This window comes from Lygodium microphyllum, chromosome 9 (genome assembly GCF_053477565.2).
Source record: "Lygodium microphyllum isolate KBCC chromosome 9, Lygodium_microphyllum_v1.1.10, whole genome shotgun sequence".
In the NCBI taxonomy this organism is placed as follows: domain Eukaryota; kingdom Viridiplantae; phylum Streptophyta; class Polypodiopsida; order Schizaeales; family Lygodiaceae; genus Lygodium; species Lygodium microphyllum.
The window spans coordinates 138,523,910-138,541,378 of NC_141143.1; the positions used below are offsets into that span (position 1 = coordinate 138,523,910).

The 17,469-nt window shown below is 43.7% G+C and overlaps 1 protein-coding gene across 4 annotated transcripts in view; it reads left to right on the plus strand.

The window, feature by feature from the left end:
- Nucleotides 1-17,469, plus strand: part of LOC148031634 (DNA polymerase delta catalytic subunit-like) — a 261,645-nt gene that overhangs the window by 78,331 nt on the left and 165,845 nt on the right. For 2 of the 4 annotated variants that reach the window (XM_087685222.1, XM_087685223.1), the window contains 4 exons: nt 6,957-7,011; nt 7,670-7,818; nt 8,035-8,109; nt 8,274-8,402. In XM_087685222.1, coding sequence (XP_087541348.1) covers nt 6,957-7,011; nt 7,670-7,818; nt 8,035-8,109; nt 8,274-8,402 — 408 coding nt within the window. Of the gene's footprint in view, nt 1-6,956; nt 7,012-7,669; nt 7,819-8,034; nt 8,110-8,273; nt 8,403-9,050; nt 9,171-17,469 lie in introns of those variants that run through there. The other 2 variants (XM_087685221.1, XM_087685224.1) reach the window with 2 other exon arrangements.

Consider the following 17,469-nt stretch of genomic DNA (forward strand, 5'->3'; position numbering starts at 1 on the left):
AAAATCTGATTTGTTTATGCATTTTAAACATCTTGTTGCAAAGCTTGAGGTTGAAACTAGCTTGAAAGTGTAGATACTTTGCACATAAATGGTAGGGGAGTACATGTCTCATGCTTTTGAGACATATTTGCTTGATCATGGAATTACGCATCACGCTACTGCTAGAATGAGTCCTCAGCTGAATGGTGTTACTGAAAGGAAGAATTGCACTCTTATGGAGATGACTTCTTGTATGCTCAAAAGCAAAGGGTTGCCTCATAAATTTGATTAGAAGGCCTTTAATGTGAGTTATTTGTTGAATTGTGCATCCACTAAGGCACTAAAGACGATTACGCTGTTTAAAGCTTTGCATGGCAAGAAACCCAATGTTGATTACTTTCGGGTGTTTGGTTGCATAGCCTATGCACATGTTCTGAAAGAGCTTCATGGGAAGCTTGATGATGACAAGGCTGTAAAATGCCTATTTATTGGCTACAATTTGGAAAGCAAGGCCTATCGCTTGTATGCCCCAAGCACAAAGAATGTTTTTGTTAGTAGGGATGTCATATTTGCTGAAAATGTTGCATTTTCACATGATTAGTTTCAAATGCCAGTCATCCATGACATTGGTGATGTCTTTGAGGGTCTCTTGCCACTTTTTTTGGAGTCTGTGCACGTTGTTAATGGCTGAACAAACATAATACAACAAGCTGTTTTTGTATCATATGCGCCTGAATAGTAGGGTATTGATGATGGCTTGCTACATGCTGTGGAAGATGCACCATAGCATGAAAGGGTTGCTATAAATGCAGCAAAAACAATCCCGAGATGGGTGCTACAAACTCTCTAGGAAAGTGTAGATACTTTGCACATAAATGGTAGGGGAGTACATGTCTCATGCTTTTGAGACATATTTGCTTGATCATGGAATTACGCATCACGCTACTGCTAGAATGAGTCCTCAGCTGAATGGTGTTACTGAAAGGAAGAATTGCACTCTTATGGAGATGACTTCTTGTATGCTCAAAAGCAAAGGGTTGCCTCATAAATTTGATTAGAAGGCCTTTAATGTGAGTTATTTGTTGAATTGTGCATCCACTAAGGCACTAAAGACGATTACGCTGTTTAAAGCTTTGCATGGCAAGAAACCCAATGTTGATTACTTTCGGGTGTTTGGTTGCATAGCCTATGCACATGTTCTGAAAGAGCTTCATGGGAAGCTTGATGATGACAAGGCTGTAAAATGCCTATTTATTGGCTACAATTTGGAAAGCAAGGCCTATCGCTTGTATGCCCCAAGCACAAAGAATGTTTTTGTTAGTAGGGATGTCATATTTGCTGAAAATGTTGCATTTTCACATGATTAGTTTCAAATGCCAGTCATCCATGACATTGGTGATGTCTTTGAGGGTCTCTTGCCACTTTTTTTGGAGTCTGTGCACGTTGTTAATGGCTGAACAAACATAATACAACAAGCTGTTTTTGTATCATATGCGCCTGAATAGTAGGGTATTGATGATGGCTTGCTACATGCTGTGGAAGATGCACCATAGCATGAAAGGGTTGCTATAAATGCAGCAAAAACAATCCCGAGATGGGTGCTACAAACTCTCTAGGAAAGTGTAGATACTTTGCACATAAATGGTAGGGGAGTACATGTCTCATGCTTTTGAGACATATTTGCTTGATCATGGAATTACGCATCACGCTACTGCTAGAATGAGTCCTCAGCTGAATGGTGTTACTGAAAGGAAGAATTGCACTCTTATGGAGATGACTTCTTGTATGCTCAAAAGCAAAGGGTTGCCTCATAAATTTGATTAGAAGGCCTTTAATGTGAGTTATTTGTTGAATTGTGCATCCACTAAGGCACTAAAGACGATTACGCTGTTTAAAGCTTTGCATGGCAAGAAACCCAATGTTGATTACTTTCGGGTGTTTGGTTGCATAGCCTATGCACATGTTTAGAAAGAGCTTCATGGGAAGCTTGATGATGACAAGGCTGTAAAATGCCTATTTATTGGCTACAATTTGGAAAGCAAGGCCTATCGCTTGTATGCCCCAAGCACAAAGAATGTTTTTGTTAGTAGGGATGTCATATTTGCTGAAAATGTTGCATTTTCACATGATTAGTTTCAAATGCCAGTCATCCATGACATTGGTGATGTCTTTGAGGGTCTCTTGCCACTTTTTTTGGAGTCTGTGCACGTTGTTAATGGCTGAACAAACATAATACAACAAGCTGTTTTTGTATCATATGCGCCTGAATAGTAGGGTATTGATGATGGCTTGCTACATGCTGTGGAAGATGCACCATAGCATGAAAGGGTTGCTATAAATGCAGCAAAAACAATCCCGAGATGGGTGCTACAAACTCTCTAGGAGAGTAAAATCGATGCTTCTTTAGCTCAACGAATTGGAAGGGCTACTAGACATGCAACACATCATGCGGGGGGTGTCCATTTGGCTGATTTTATGGAAGTAGATGATTATGATGAGCATGTAATTATGAGCTCATTGTTGGATGATGATGAAGCTACTTCCTTGGACAAAGCTTAGCAAGATGTACATTGTATGCATGCCATGTAGGATGAGTCAGACTCTGTTGCCACTAACTCTGCATGGGATCTTATGGATTTACCACTTGGCAAGAAGACCATTGGCACAAAATGGGTTTTTAAACTCAAGCACAAGGTTGATGGTACCATTGACAGGTACAAATCACGGTTGGTAGCAAAAGGCTATGCATAGAAGAAGGGCATAGATTATGAAGAGACTTTTGCTCCTACATTCTATATGAGTACGATGAGATGTGTAATTGCTATGGCCGTAAATTGTGGTTGGAAGGTACATCAGTTGGACATTAAGACAACATTCTTGAATGGGGATTTGCATGAGGATGTTTATGTGTGACAACCTCCAGGATTTGTGGTTAAGGGGAAAGAGCATATGGTATGCAAGCTAAACAAAGCTCTTTATGGCCTCAAACAGGCTTCTCGAATATGATACTCTAAAATTGATGTATATTTGGTTAGCAAAGGTTTTAAAAACAGACCAATTGCTCCCACTCCCTACATTATGAATGAAGGGGGAGGCGGGACTTGCTGATTATTATTCTTTATGTGGATGACATGCTAGTCACTAGACCTTTGGAAGCAAAAATTGCAGATTTCAAGGCTGAATTAAAACATGTATTTGCGATGTCAGATATAGGCTATTCGCACTATTATTTGGGGATTGAGTTCACCCAAAATCAGCATGGTATCAGCATGCATAGTCACAACATGTGGATAAGCTGTTACATAGGTTTAATACACAAGATTGCAAACCTATGTGCATTCTTATGGAGCCAAGCTTAAAGCTATCTATGCATGATGGTGAAGAGATGTCTGATGCTGCAATTTACAGCCAGCAAGCTGTTGGCTGTCTTATTTATCTTTGCAACACACACCTTGACATTCAATATGGAGTATCTCAGGTGAGTAGGTATATGCATGGCCTATGTACTATACATTGACAAGCTCTTAAGCAGACCTTCAAATACTTGCAAGGTACTCAGCCACATGCATTATTATTTTCCAGGGGGGAGACTTGCAATTACAAGCTTACAGTGATTCAGATTGGGCTAGTGATGTAGACACTAGGTAGTCTGCTAGTGGACATTGTTTCTTTCTAGGCCGTTCATGCATTTCATGGCTAAGCAAGAAACAACCTACAGTGGCTGCCTTGTCTTGTGAGGTTGAGGCTTCACGGCAATAGTGGAATGTGTATGGTTGCAGAGATTGTTGTATATTTACCATTGGAGGGTCCTACACCCATTCTTTTTGATAGTCAGAGTGCTATTGTAGTGGCACGAAATTCTGTGTTTCATGCTCGCATGAAACATATTGAGTTGCATTACTATTATGTCAAAGAGAGATGCTATGCAAGAGATAAGCTTGATGTATGTTCCTACATAGGAAAATATTGCAGACATCTTCACCAAGGCACTACCTTGTGAGAAGTTTGAGGCTTTTCGCAGGTCCTTAAACTTGTATCCTTTGGTGATTGATCATTCATGTACTTTGCCACATTGGCATTGGAGGGGGGTGTTAGAATTTTCCAATTCTATGGGTAGTGCCCGATGTTTTAGTCTTTAGTTCCTTTTCAGTTCTTAGTGTGAACACAACTAAAGTTATAATTTGTGTCACCACTCTTAGAGTTGGAGTCAATTAACTCTAGTTGAGTTAGAGTCAGGTCTATCTTAGACGTATCTTGTATCTTTCATTTCAGCAAGTACACTCTACTCTTTTGCTTTAGCACACTCTCATTGTCTTTCTTTTCTCTCCTCCATAGTTGGCTGTCATTTTTCAACACCAGTTCCTTTGTCCTTTTGATAATGTTGTATCTTTGTACTCTTGGTCATGTTTTACTGTTGAGATTATGTTTTGGTAATTATTAAAATTACCCTTTACGAGAGAGAGAGAGAGAGAGAGAGAGAGAGAGAGAGAGAGAGAGAGAGAGAGAGAGAGAGAGAGAGAGAGAGAGAGAGAGAGAGCTTCTGGTCTTCGCATCAACGCCTTCAAGTCAGCCATTCTCAGTTGCACGGAGCCTGATTTAGAGTCATTAGGCTGGCAGGGCCAGGTGGTTTCTCGTGGCGCGATTGTCAGGCATCTTGGATACCCATTGGGGGTGGATGTACGGCCAAAGGCCCTGCTGGAGTGGATTTCACACAAACTGGCCGTGAAGTTTATGTATTGGAAGTCGCAAGCCTGGCCGTTCCATGTCCGCCTCAAAGTGGCTCAGACAATTATGCTACCAATGCTGACGTATTTCTTGCCATTACTGCCATGGACGCCCAGTACTTTGAAGGCTCTTACTCATCCCATTCGTTTCATGCTATGGAAGAAAGATTCACTGCAGGCAGGCATTTCCTGGATTTCATGGTCACATGCATGTACCCCTAAGCGCATGGGTGGTGGAGCTATTTTGGATGCAGAAACTCATATGCTGGCTCTTCGTTGGTCTCTGTTTCGTGCCATGTGTGTGGATCATCACCCGTGGACCATCATAGCCCGTTGTTTTCTTGAGGACAGCGGCCTCCGCCAGGGTAACACACGGCTTCGAGCCTCATGGTGGCATGTCCTTAATGCTGACGCTCGTTTCTCCAGTCCCTCTTCCTCTTTGTTAGTGCATTTGGTCGGCTCTTGGAAAGTGGTGCTCCAAAAGGCCCGTTGGCATCCTGTAGGGGACCGCGTGCAGACAAATTCTTTTCAGCTGGAATTGTTGGCGGTATCCACATTACTTTCATGGGAAGATAAACATCAGCTCAGACCAAGATTTAACCGCATGGCCCGTTTGGGTGTGACTTCGATTGCGGATGCTACCCTTGCCACTCGCAATGTCCTTGCATCATTTCGGACTGCTAGGAGACTTTTCAGGATCCCGCGCGGATACCGTGATTTATGGGGGAAGCTTTCCTCGGAACTTCAAGGTAGGCAACCCTTTCCTGCCCTGGCTATGGATCGCCCTTGGCAGGACTGGGACCTTGCAGGCCGGTTGAGTCTGGAAAAGGCCTCTACTAAGCAGGTGTATCATCTTCTCATTAAAGATCACCAATGGTTGGGCGTGAAAGTTAATGCTGTTTGGGGCCTGCGGAAATCACTGTCATGGTGGCAGGCAACGCTGATGGAGGGATGGCAGAACAAGACACCTTTCAAATGCAAGGTCTTTCTGTGGCGGGTAATGATTGGTGGTCTTCCTCTTGCCTCGGCCCTTTCCAAGCGTCGAATCTCGAATGGCACTTGCTTCTTCTGCACCACTTCGGCGGAATCGGCCCGACATCGTTTTCTTTCTTGCCCGCTCGCCAAGAATATCTGGTCACTCTTGTCACGAATCTGGCACGCGGTGGTGGGGTCTTCACTGACTCCCTTCGATTGGGTTTTTGTGCGCCCGAAGTATCCCACACCACCACCGTTACATATGAAGATCTTATTCCATTTTTTCAGATACTGGGGATGCTGGCACATTTGGACCACCCGAAATGCTTTTCTCTTTGATTCGGCTTCTAATGTACCGCGACATATTGCAAGGCTTAAAGGGCTCTTGCATTGGCAGCTAGATCTCATCAGGCACTCTGACTTGCTCCCTCGGGAGGATTTGTATTCCTGGCATTTGGCAATTGCCTCTGGGTCCTTGCCATGATTGGTGTAACTTTTTAGTACCCTAGTCCGGGGATTTCCCACACGTTGGCCTATGGCCCTCGTGCCTCTTGTACTCGTGTAATCTTGTACTTTCTTCGTAATTAATACAATTACCTTTTACAAAAAAAGAGAGAGAGAGAGAGAGAGCTCTTCTTTGCTTGCATACCTAAGTATTCGTCCCTCTTCTCTCTTGCTTGTTCATGGGATCATGGTGTTGTGGATGGGGAGGAAGCCATTGAAGCTTACCATGTGGATTGGAGGCCATCGGGTTTCTCCCTATTGACATGGAGTACAATGATAGAGGTGGAGGCATCAATGAGTTTGTGCATTTGTTCTTGAGCTTGCTTGTATCTTATTAGTATTATTGGGATAGGAATAGCACAGCCTAAGAGTGAGAGATAGGATGGCAGAGGAGCCTAGGTGAGAGGTAGGTTGCCATTGAGTGTGTTGAAGTCCCTAAAACATAGGTGGGTCTATCTAATCTCTTATGTTGAGCTGTTGACACTTTGGCGTTCCACTGGAGTTGGGCTTTCTATGAATAGGATGAATCATTGTTAAATTTGCATCAAAACTTTGACAAGATATCACCTTGTTCAAGACAGGAAGTGGGACTTTGATGCTATTGTCAAAGTGGTGATCATTTGAAATCATGAGCACAGTTCTGGAGTTTATTGACCAGCATTGAGCATCATATAAATCTTCATTGTAGTCAACATTTTCACACTTGTTTAGCAGTTAAGGTTAAGTGATTGGTTGAGCAAGAGGTGATCTGACATGTTCTTTTATATTTGTCAGGTGCATCTGTATGGAGTTACACCTGAAGGGCACAATGTTTGCTGCAATGTTCATGGTAATGGTGCTTGGTTTGATCATGTTGTAAATTCTTTTGTTTCAAACTTGGACTCATAGCTGTCTTTGTATGTCGTATGGACTGGTCTGTCCCTTATGGTTCATACCATACCATATGGTACATATCTATACCAATTCACACAAAAAATGGGTTTTTTTTGCCCATTCAGATTGGGCCATTTTGTATCTTCCAACTTCCAAGCCTTCAAAAGAAAAAACAAAAAGCCCCTCCATAGGGCCCAATTTCCAAACTGAATACATAATTTTAACACACACACACACACACAAAAAGAATGAAGAGCCTCTCTGTCCATCCACCCTACACTTAGCTTTTTTTTGTATGATGTATAATGTATCATGCATGTTGCACATGTTCGACATGAGGTTTTGTCTTGTTACCCTCATGTATTCATCTTATAAACTCTAGTGGCATTGCTATTTTGGTTGTAAACTTGTATTCTATCATCTGTAGTCCAAAATACCGAAGTTATTTTTTTTTTTTGGGAATTAATATCGTACCTTTGTATCTTACAAAATCTTAAACTACTAATTAGTATCATATGTTATCATAGTGTATGGTATCGTACCTTTCATACTTGACAACTATGCTTGCAGTTTGGATTTGAGGTCAATACTTATGCCCTTGTTTCTTTTGGTAGATTTTCTTCCTTACTTTTGGTTTCCAGCACCAATTACCACGGATGGCTCCTGCAATCTTGGAGAAGAAAGCATACAGAAGTTAAGCGATTACATCAATGAGCACGTGTTGGCTTCCAAGAAAAAGCATGGCATTGAGGATTGCTCATTTGTAAGTGTGCTTATGAATCTTTTGTTTGTCAGATGAGAAATATGAAAGAGGATCTTGTACAGTGAGTGTGGATAAACTTTTGATTAATTATGGTCACCATGATGCCAACTGATGAGTGAGTCTTAATATGTTTAGATCTCCAGATTCAAAGAGCACCGATTTCATGTTTTGGATCGTAATTTCAATGTTTTAGAAACCATTCAGCTGCTTTTGCAGGTCTCTAGAGTGACTTTGGCTTACAGGACACCATTGATGTATTATCGGCCTGGAGGCCCCTTTAAATATTTAAAGGTTTGTAAGCTTGATAAAACAAGTTAAAGATGAATGTTTGTCTATGTGCTTTGTCTTTGCTAAACTATTTCAATACCTTATCCTACTCTTGATTGACAAAGTTTATAAGAATCTATTTTCGGAAACATGTTTGACTAGTTGCTTATTATGAATGTGTTTAACAGGTTGAACTGTGGAGAAGTAAGGATATAGGTGTTGTTTCAAAGGAATTGACAGCTCTTGCACAAGGAAAGCAGTTGGAACACATTGGACTTATATGGAACAATTTTACATGCTATGAAGATGAGATTAAGGTTAACAATGTTGTGTGTGAACTTTAGGGATCAATGGCTTGTATTGAGTGTGATGATTTTATCGTGTGTATTTTCATGTATATACTGAATCAGTGATATTCAGAGTTGCAGCAATGAGTGTGCTTGTTGTGATAACTTTGGCAAAAAGAAAGAAAAATCCTATTAATAATACCTTGGAGAAAATACCTCTGAGGTAAAATACAAAGTACAAAACTTGTAGAGAGTATCTAAGTACATAAAAAATACAAGGGTTGTGTGAACAACCAATTTTCTGGGCTATAATGGCAGTCGTCTGAGGGTGTGTGTGAAAGAAGCTGCTAGAGTTCTAGGTTTGCAAAAAGGCCTCTCTACTCCTAATCCTCTTAGAGCCACCCTGCAGCCCATAGAAACATGAAATGGGGAATGGGAACGGGGAATGGGGAGACGGGGATGGTGACGGTGACGGGGATGCCAAACCTAGGGAACGGGGACATGGGAACAGGAACTGTACATATGCTTATTTCACTCTAGGGCATATTCTTAGAAGTCTTCTACTTTACCTCTTAATATTGTTTGTGTTGTTTACTTTCAAGCTTCTTCTCCAAGTTTTGTGTGTGTGTTCCTATGAATCTAACAATTGTTATCAATACGGGCTTCGACTCCTTGGGCAGAGTCATCAACACCCGGTTTCATCTCTTGCGATTGGGACAAGAATGAACGAACATTTGCAAGTTGAAAAATATTGCGGGAAAGCTTGTAGGGCTTGATGTCGTCAGATTTTTGATTCAGGTTCGTTTTGAGCTTTGCTTGCACTATTACTGGTATACAAGGTATTTTGTCCTTTTGTATAGAATTTTCGACATCAGTCAATTTTGCAGGTAAGTTTGCAAGAAGTGTAGTCAATGGCCATGGTTGTCAACAATGATGTATTTTGTTTGGCAATTGTTGAGGATAAATTGGATGGAACTATCCATTATGAACTTAAATGATACATCATGTATTGGTTGCAAAAGGACTCTAGAACATTGTGCAGAGAAATAAAGTATGACTTGGTGTGGTACTAGAAGCTGCAAGTGTAGCAAAAGCAAGTATTGTTGAGGATGTTGTAGGTTTGAGCAGATTCGTTGTGAATTGGGATGGCAAAGATGCATAGGCCCATGCCTTGATTACATTATCGGTTAAAATGTACCATGAATCCAGACACTTGTGTTGAGATATGAGAGTCATTAAGTGCATAGTATTCCATCGATTTCTATTTTGGTTTCCATTTAGAAAGTGAAGGAGGAACCCATGCAAGAGAAACTCCAAACGGAGCTTAAAGGGAAATTCAAATTCAGCACCATTTTTCATAGAAGTGGTCTTAGTAATAATGAAAAAAAATGAAAGATTGAGAGCAAATAAAAGGAGGTTAGAATTGGAGGGCTCCTCCCCAAGATGGGACATGTTATAGCTTGACTCCACTCCAACTAAATAATCAACTTGACAACTAGTGAAATTGGCTAAAGTTAGAGATGCAGGCAAGAATGGCAAGTAGGTAGTGTACAGAGGAGGAAAAGCAATCATTAGAGACTTCTGTACCCCACCTTCCAAGAAATAAACCTATGTAAGATTACAACTATTGTATACGAGTGATTGCACGCTCACATACACTTTTTTTCTTCAGTCCTCTCACTTAGGGGAGTGGACGACGACACAGATAGAGGAAGAGTTGAAGAGTCAGGTGGCGGACCATACCTCCCAGTGGATGGGAGAAGAAGGACTAGCATTGTTTGCATAGCAGTGGCCTGGTTGCATGATGGACATTAACTGGTGGGCTAGTGCCGAGGTCCCTCACCTGAGCATTATCTTTCGAGCCCCTCCATAGTGGAGAGCTCCGAGGGATGTGATCAAGTGGCCCCTGGCACAGGCGGCCCGTTTCTACCAGTGCACAGAGTCTCGACTCTCAGCATGGTTGATAGATGCGTTGATTGTACCACCTAGAACTTCCATTACCTCTATGGTCCAGCTGAGGGCCACCATGGGGGAATGGAGCTCGCCCTCTATACCGGTGGCAAAGCATACCTGCATGCCTCATAGCTCCTCCTCGTCATCAGTAGCCTCCACACCAAACAGATGCCTGTTCGGGCAGTCACAGGTTTTCCCATGAGCTCACACCTTGCATCTTGAATGTGAATAGCCTCCACTAGAGCGGGGCACGTGGTTTCAGGAAATTGATTGTTCAACAGGAGTTGCAGTCTGCCCTTGCCGGACGGATCGACATCTTACTTCTATAGGAGTACAAACTCACCCACACCCAGGCCCAGTAGGTAGGGAAGGTACTCCCAGGCAGCTCGTACACTTGTTGGGAGCACGCCATAGGTGCCCACGGTAGGAGTGGAGGCGTATGCATCTCTATTGGTCCGAGTCCTACTGCTTGTGTTCGAGACCACGGGACGATAGTGGCAGGGAGGGTGCTATGGATCAGATTGGATATTGGGGACTTGGAGTCCTTAAGATCTATGCTTCCATGGAGGTTAGGGCACGCAGTAGGTTCTGGGTGGAGATCGCGGAAGGACTCCCAGGGGTGGACTCCTGGATTGTTGGAGGAGACTTCAACAACCTGGAGGCTTTGGAGGACCACCAGGGCAGAGGGAGAAACTACCAGGGCATGGCCGGGGAGGAGCAGGAGGCATGGGAGGTGTTTCTATTGGCAGTAGGAGCACGCGATGCCTGGAGAGACCCTGCCTTCCACAGGAGGGAGAGGTCGGTGGACTTCTCTTGGGGTTACAGGTGGCTAGGTGGAGTCCTGTTGGAGCGGTTGGACAGGTTTATGTGGGAGAGGGGGGAGGCTCTCGGGGAGGCCAGATTGGGCAGTTGGCGGGCACCACGTTGTTCGATCATTGCCCGGGTTCTCCTGACACTAGATCCCCTAGCATCTGCCCTAGATACACGATCTTGTTGGATCCCTGATTCGATCTATAGAAGGAAGGAGATGATGAGACAGATAACAGACTTGGATCAGAGAGTGGGGCAGGAGGGGCTAGATCGCAGAGGAGGTTGTAGAGTCCCTAGTTGAGTCGAGCAGAATCTGCCAAGAGGCAGCCATACAGGCCAGGTAGCAGAGCTGGGAGGAGGATAGAGCACTTCGACGGGACCTTGCAGCCACGCACAGATTATTATAGGAGGCACCAGGGGATCCCACTCTCCACGCACAGGAGGTGCGTGGGCGAGCAACCATTGGTGACCTAGAGGACAGGTGCTCTGAGTTCTCTTTCCGCACCTCAGCAACTTTCTGTGCGCGGAAGGGAGACACGATGTGTAGGGAGTTTTTTCAGGTGCACCAGCCTCGCACCTTAGGAGAGCAGATACGCAGCCTCCAAGATCAGTATGGGAGGACCCGTTCTAGCCCAGACGAGGTGATGGAGATTGCCACCGACTACTATAGTCGCCTCTTCCAGTAGGAGACAGCCTTAGCTAGAGAACAACGATGTAGACAGCAGGTCTGGGATAACATCCCGTTCCTCGTCACAGAGGAGATGGGATGCTTCCTCCTAGCCCCCTTCACAGAGGAGGAACTAGAGGAGGCTTTCCACACACAGGACGGGCAGAAATGCCCCGGAGAGGATGGCCTCTCTAAGGTTTTCTTCACTACCTTCTGGGAAGTGGTGAAGGACCCCCTACTGATGGCCTTTCAGGAGATTTTCACTTCACGATAGATGCCAGGGAGTCTATCGGTAGGCCTTATCAGTCTTCTCCCCAAAGGGGGAGACTGGTTGGAGCTTTCCCAGTGGAGATCGATCACCTTATTGTCAGTGGCCTATAAGGCACTGGCAAAGATGATTGGTAGGCGACTACGTCCCTTGCTTCCAGACATCATCCATGACACACAAACAGGTTTTGTCCAAGATAGGAGTATCGTGGACAATGTATTCACCTTCTTTGAGGCGATCAGAGTGGGCCCAAGACAGTGGGTAGAGAATGGCTGTACTACTCTTAGATTTTGAGAAAGCCTATGACAAGGTGGATTGGGATTTCCTAGAGGGCACCATGGTGAGGTTGGGGTTCCCCCAGGCTTGGATTTCCGGGGTCTCCGCACTTTACAGATCGGCCACTAGCAGGGTTCTCATAGGAGGGAGGCGAGGGTTCATCAGTCAAGGAGGGAGTTTGTAAGTGGTGCACACAATAGTCTATGGAAACCCCAAAGCATTGCCTTTGGTCGTGTGAGGCGGCATAGCTCGTGTGGAGAGGAGTATGCCGCATCCTTCGCCGCATAGCACCCAACCTTGGATGTATCTCTTGGGGTGCTTTCTATTGGCAGGCAGTTAGCTAGGGCCGTCACCCTCTGTATGAGGCCGGGATGCAGGATACGATATTCATGATCGAGGCAGGGTCGTGTGCAGTGGTGGGTTTAGAGGCTCTACCCATTTGCTACGTACTGGAGCCCACAACAGACCGCTCTGAGCTATGGGAAATCATAGGGAGTCTTACTGGTTGGCATATTTGAAAGCTGCGGTGTTAGGTGGCTTTTGGCGGAGAGAGACTTTCAGTACAGGCGACCTTAGCAGAGCTTTGGACCTTCGTCATCCACTCCCTTCGAGGCTGATGGGATCAGGTGCAGGGCGAGTCCAGGGTTCGTCAGGAGCTCCGAGGTCATTTCATGCACACTTGGGGCAGCGAGGACCTATTCTTCGTGATGTAGGCAGGCAGCCCCAGATGGTGATACACCCCCCTCCATGGCTTCTTGCCCCTATTCCCCCCCAAATCGCCTTGAGAGGCTTGTATATATGATGTATCTGTGACTTTCACCAGCTCCAGCTTGATCTGTTGAGCATGAGGACTTCTTTGTATTCAGGTCTTTTCTGAAGTAATATAATTAGCCACACTTTATTTGGAAAAAAAAATAAAATATCTTGTATACACATGTAATGATGTTTGCTATAGTAACCCTTGTTATAAGTCATAAGAGCATAGTACTACCGTTTTATCCCATTTTTTGGTTTCCTTTTGTCTATTTGGCAAGATGCCCAAAGTGGATTGTAACGATGGATGTATTTGATTAGTCCTATAGACTGATTTTGGCCTCCCAAGGACGTTAACATGATCTTTCTTTCTTTCTTTCTCTCTTTTTTCGTAACAGGTAATTATACTATACCATATTAGATTGTATGAGGAATACAAAAGTCTTAGCAAAGGAACAAAAAAGATTGCTATATGCCAAGGAACCAAGTCATTGCTAGGAAGAATATTAGCATACTGTATGAGATCTAACTGCCAGTGTGGAAGGCCCTTGAGTGTAGACATATGTCCTTGAACACTACGGGCGGAATGAAAAAACAAATGCATTTCAAATGATATAGTTATGCCAACAGCCTGAAAATGTTAGAAAATGGAACAATATCTTCATGTGTGGTTGCGCATGGGCAAGAAGGATGATCAATATCTAGGGTAGGAAAATGGGCATGGGAAATGTGCTCAAAAGGTGGGGGAGTGGAGCCAAGAAGTTCTAGAAAATAGCTTTAGCACATATTCACAATGGTTTGTGGATCTATAAACCATATGTCCATTTGCTTGCTAGAGCCTAACCATGTTTCCTCGGGTAGGAGATGTATGTAGGCCTTGAAAGAACTTGTGAGATTAACAAGAAAATCTTGCAAATTCTCAATCAAGGTTTACAATTTAGCTTGCTGATAAGATCTCAGCTGAAATTGTTTGATAAGAGCAAGCGACCTTGCTACCAATGAAAGTAGAAAAGCATCGTCTGGAGAATCCAACAAGAAGGAACAAAACCAAGGCTAGTAATTCCTCTATAGCCTGCCGATGCTCTCTGCAATGAGAAGCATGATGGATGCCTTATTGCCATGCAACCCTCTGCACATTATTAACTAACTACTCAAAAAGAGTGACTACCATCAGATGGGAAGTCAAGCAAGAATCTTTCAAGTGGTTGGCCCATATAACCATAAAAAACCTTATGTTTCAGATTGGATGAATTAAAGCATAATGGTAGCCTCCCCAGAATTTGAGCAAAAGGAGAAACGGGTTGTGCAAGCATCTCAAACTGCAAGGGGAAGTGATCTGACAAGGCATATTGTTGTAGCATCCTCATCTCTAGAATGAAAGGTAAAGCCTGAAGCTGACGGACTTAGCCAAGGCCAAATGCCTTGCTTAAAAACTGCCAAAGCAAAGTCATTCCATGCACGACTCTTAGGTGCGTCCATCACCAAGTGCTTAGAAGTAGACTGTGAGAGATCTACACACGCATTGAAGTCCCCCATGAGCAAGCTTGGCCTGCTAAGCAACAACCATGTTTTAAGTCTATCCCACAAATCGTGTCGAGACAACGGATCACTCGGTGCAGAAATGCTAACTAACCATAAAATCTCCTTCAAACAAAATTTCAGTCACCAAAAAGTGACCATGCACATAATTTTTAACAAGCACTGGATGAAATTTCTCATGAACAATCATAAGCATGCTAGACTAATGCATTGTAGACCCTCGGCATAAAACAAATGAAACCCATCACAATGCACAATTTTCTTGGCTTCACCATTACTCTTGTGCTCAAGGGCACATAGCACATCCCAATGATTCTCATGCAAAATATTCCACATGTCACAGTGCTTGCTATGATTGTAGATTCCATGCACAGTCCAAGTGGCAATCTTCATGCAAACAAGGAGAATAAAATTACATTCAAGGCTGATTTTTGCCTCAATTTTACTTCTTTGCCAAAATATGGAGGACTCCCTCGTTTAGGAAATTAGCTAGCACTGCAAATGAATTCAAACCCTGATGCTCTAATTTGGAGGTGGAAGGAGTATTCATTGTCCATAGAGTGGATCATGGATAATGATGATCCCATGGGGTAATCACTTTACCTCTCATATCAAAAGCAAGTATAGCAGGCGGATCACAAGAGTGATCAGCTGATACCTTCCTAGTATTAGACCTCTAGGGAGCAAAGTAACCATTTCATTAGCCACATGTGCAAAAGGCGGCTTATCTTTTTACCGCACATAGGTGTGCAAAGAGTCCTGTAAAGTAAGAGGCATAGCATTTGCCATATCGACATCAGCCTCTTTACCTCTTTAGAACAAAACATCGACCCAACCATGCTCTGGCTGATCCGAAAGTTGCTCGATCTGTTTCCCTTTATCTAGAGTTTTCACAACAGGGGCCTCATCATCTTGAGGGCGGTCAACCATGGGATTTTCATTGACGGGCAGACTGTTCCCAGCATCTGGAGCTGTGGTTTTCTTTGGGTAAACTACCATAAAATGCCCCAACTTCCCACAAGAGTAGCAATGGTCCACAAAGGTATGCCGATTCAAGTGAAAGTACAAAGGATTCATTCCAAGGCAGTTCAAGTGCAACTAGTTAGGCCTTCTACAAGAAGTACCCCATAACATGCATACACTTGTGATTGGTGGCCCTCAAACTATGAGGAACCAAGAGAGTACCTATAGTTGCCATAGCATCTTTTAGCAGAGGCTAGTACACAATAGGGCACCTCTCCAGTTCTACCCACTCTAGGCATTCCTGTTGAAGTAGATCTTGAAAGTTTGCCATTGGTCTCCATGGCACAACATGAACTAAATGGCGATCAAAGAACAAGGGAAACTATGCTAGGAGATCATCATGAAGCCTTGCTGATTTTAGCAATAACTCATTAAAACTCCTTGGGGCCCACAAAACATTTGTTTAGACAATCACCTTGCAACAAGGACTGCAACCACTGACAGATCCAAGAGAGAATTAGAATCTGGCCTGTGGAAAAGAGAATAACTCCTCTTTCATGGAACACCGAAAATGAATGCAAGACAGTTTTTGTATCCACATTGACATCCAAGATGTCATTTATATCCTAGTCAGAAAATGCTTCCTTATTGTGCTGAACATACTCACTCAGCAATGTGTTGGCAAATTCCAATAGACGCTCCTAGTCTAAATCTTGAGATTCATCGGGTGTGGAAGTAACCTGTGCATGGGAATGTACCTGTAGACCAATGGTTTCATTTGGAGCATGTTTGATGCGCTTATCCGCAGGCCACATATCAGAAAATGAATGCAAGACAGTTTTTGTATCCACATTGACATCCAAGATGTCATTTGTATCCTAGTCAGAAAATGCTTCCTTATTGTGCTGAACATACTCACTCAGCAATGTGTTGGCAAATTCCAATAGACGCTCCTAGTCTAAATCTTGAGATTCATGGGGTGTGGAAGTAACCTGTGCATGGGAATGTACCTGTAGACCAATGGTTTCATTTGGAGCATGTTTGATGCGCTTATCCGCAGGCCAGATATCAGAAGAAGGTGCAGCCTCTTGTGTCGAAGGAACCATTTCTTCCTCCCGTGCTTTGGCTTCAGAATCAGGGCCAAGAGCATCCACCGCTTAGTTGATAAACGTCATGTCAAGACCAGCCATTGCTTTGTTCCCTGGTCTCACTGTCTCCAAGTCTCAGCAGTAGTCACTATTTCTTTATTCTTCTCTCTGCCTGGTGTGATTAGCCCTGACTGCATGTGTTGGAATGTCTTGCTGTCTTTGATCTCTGTGTGCAGTCTGCATGATGTTATGCCGCCCACCTGTCCAGGACTGTGCCTATTATGCAAACGATGGTTGGCTGTTTTCACTGTCAAGACAGTTGCCCTGAAGACACAGCAGCGTACGAACAGTCACCAGTGCAGGGGCAGCTGCGCACAGTGCCCGGCTCTGATGTGATCACCTGCTCTTAGTTGGGAAATATGGACAGGTTGCAGGGCATGACTGCCTCTCTCTCTCTCTCTCTCTTTCTCTTTCTCTTTCTTTTCGTATTGGATGTTATATTTATAAAGTACTAAACAACAAAAGAGTTACAAAAGTCATGGCAAAGACACGGAGGAAATTGCCATATGCCAGGGAAGTAAGTCCTCCCGAGGGAGTAAGTCAGAGTGCCGAATGAGATCTATCTGCCAATGCAAGAGACCTTTAAGCCTAGCAATATGTCCCTGAACATTAGAGGCTGAATCAAAAAGAAAAGCATTCCGAATTGTCCAATTGTGCCAACAGCCCCCGTATCGAAGAAAGTGAAACGAGATCTTCATATGCGACTGTGCCGGTGTGGGG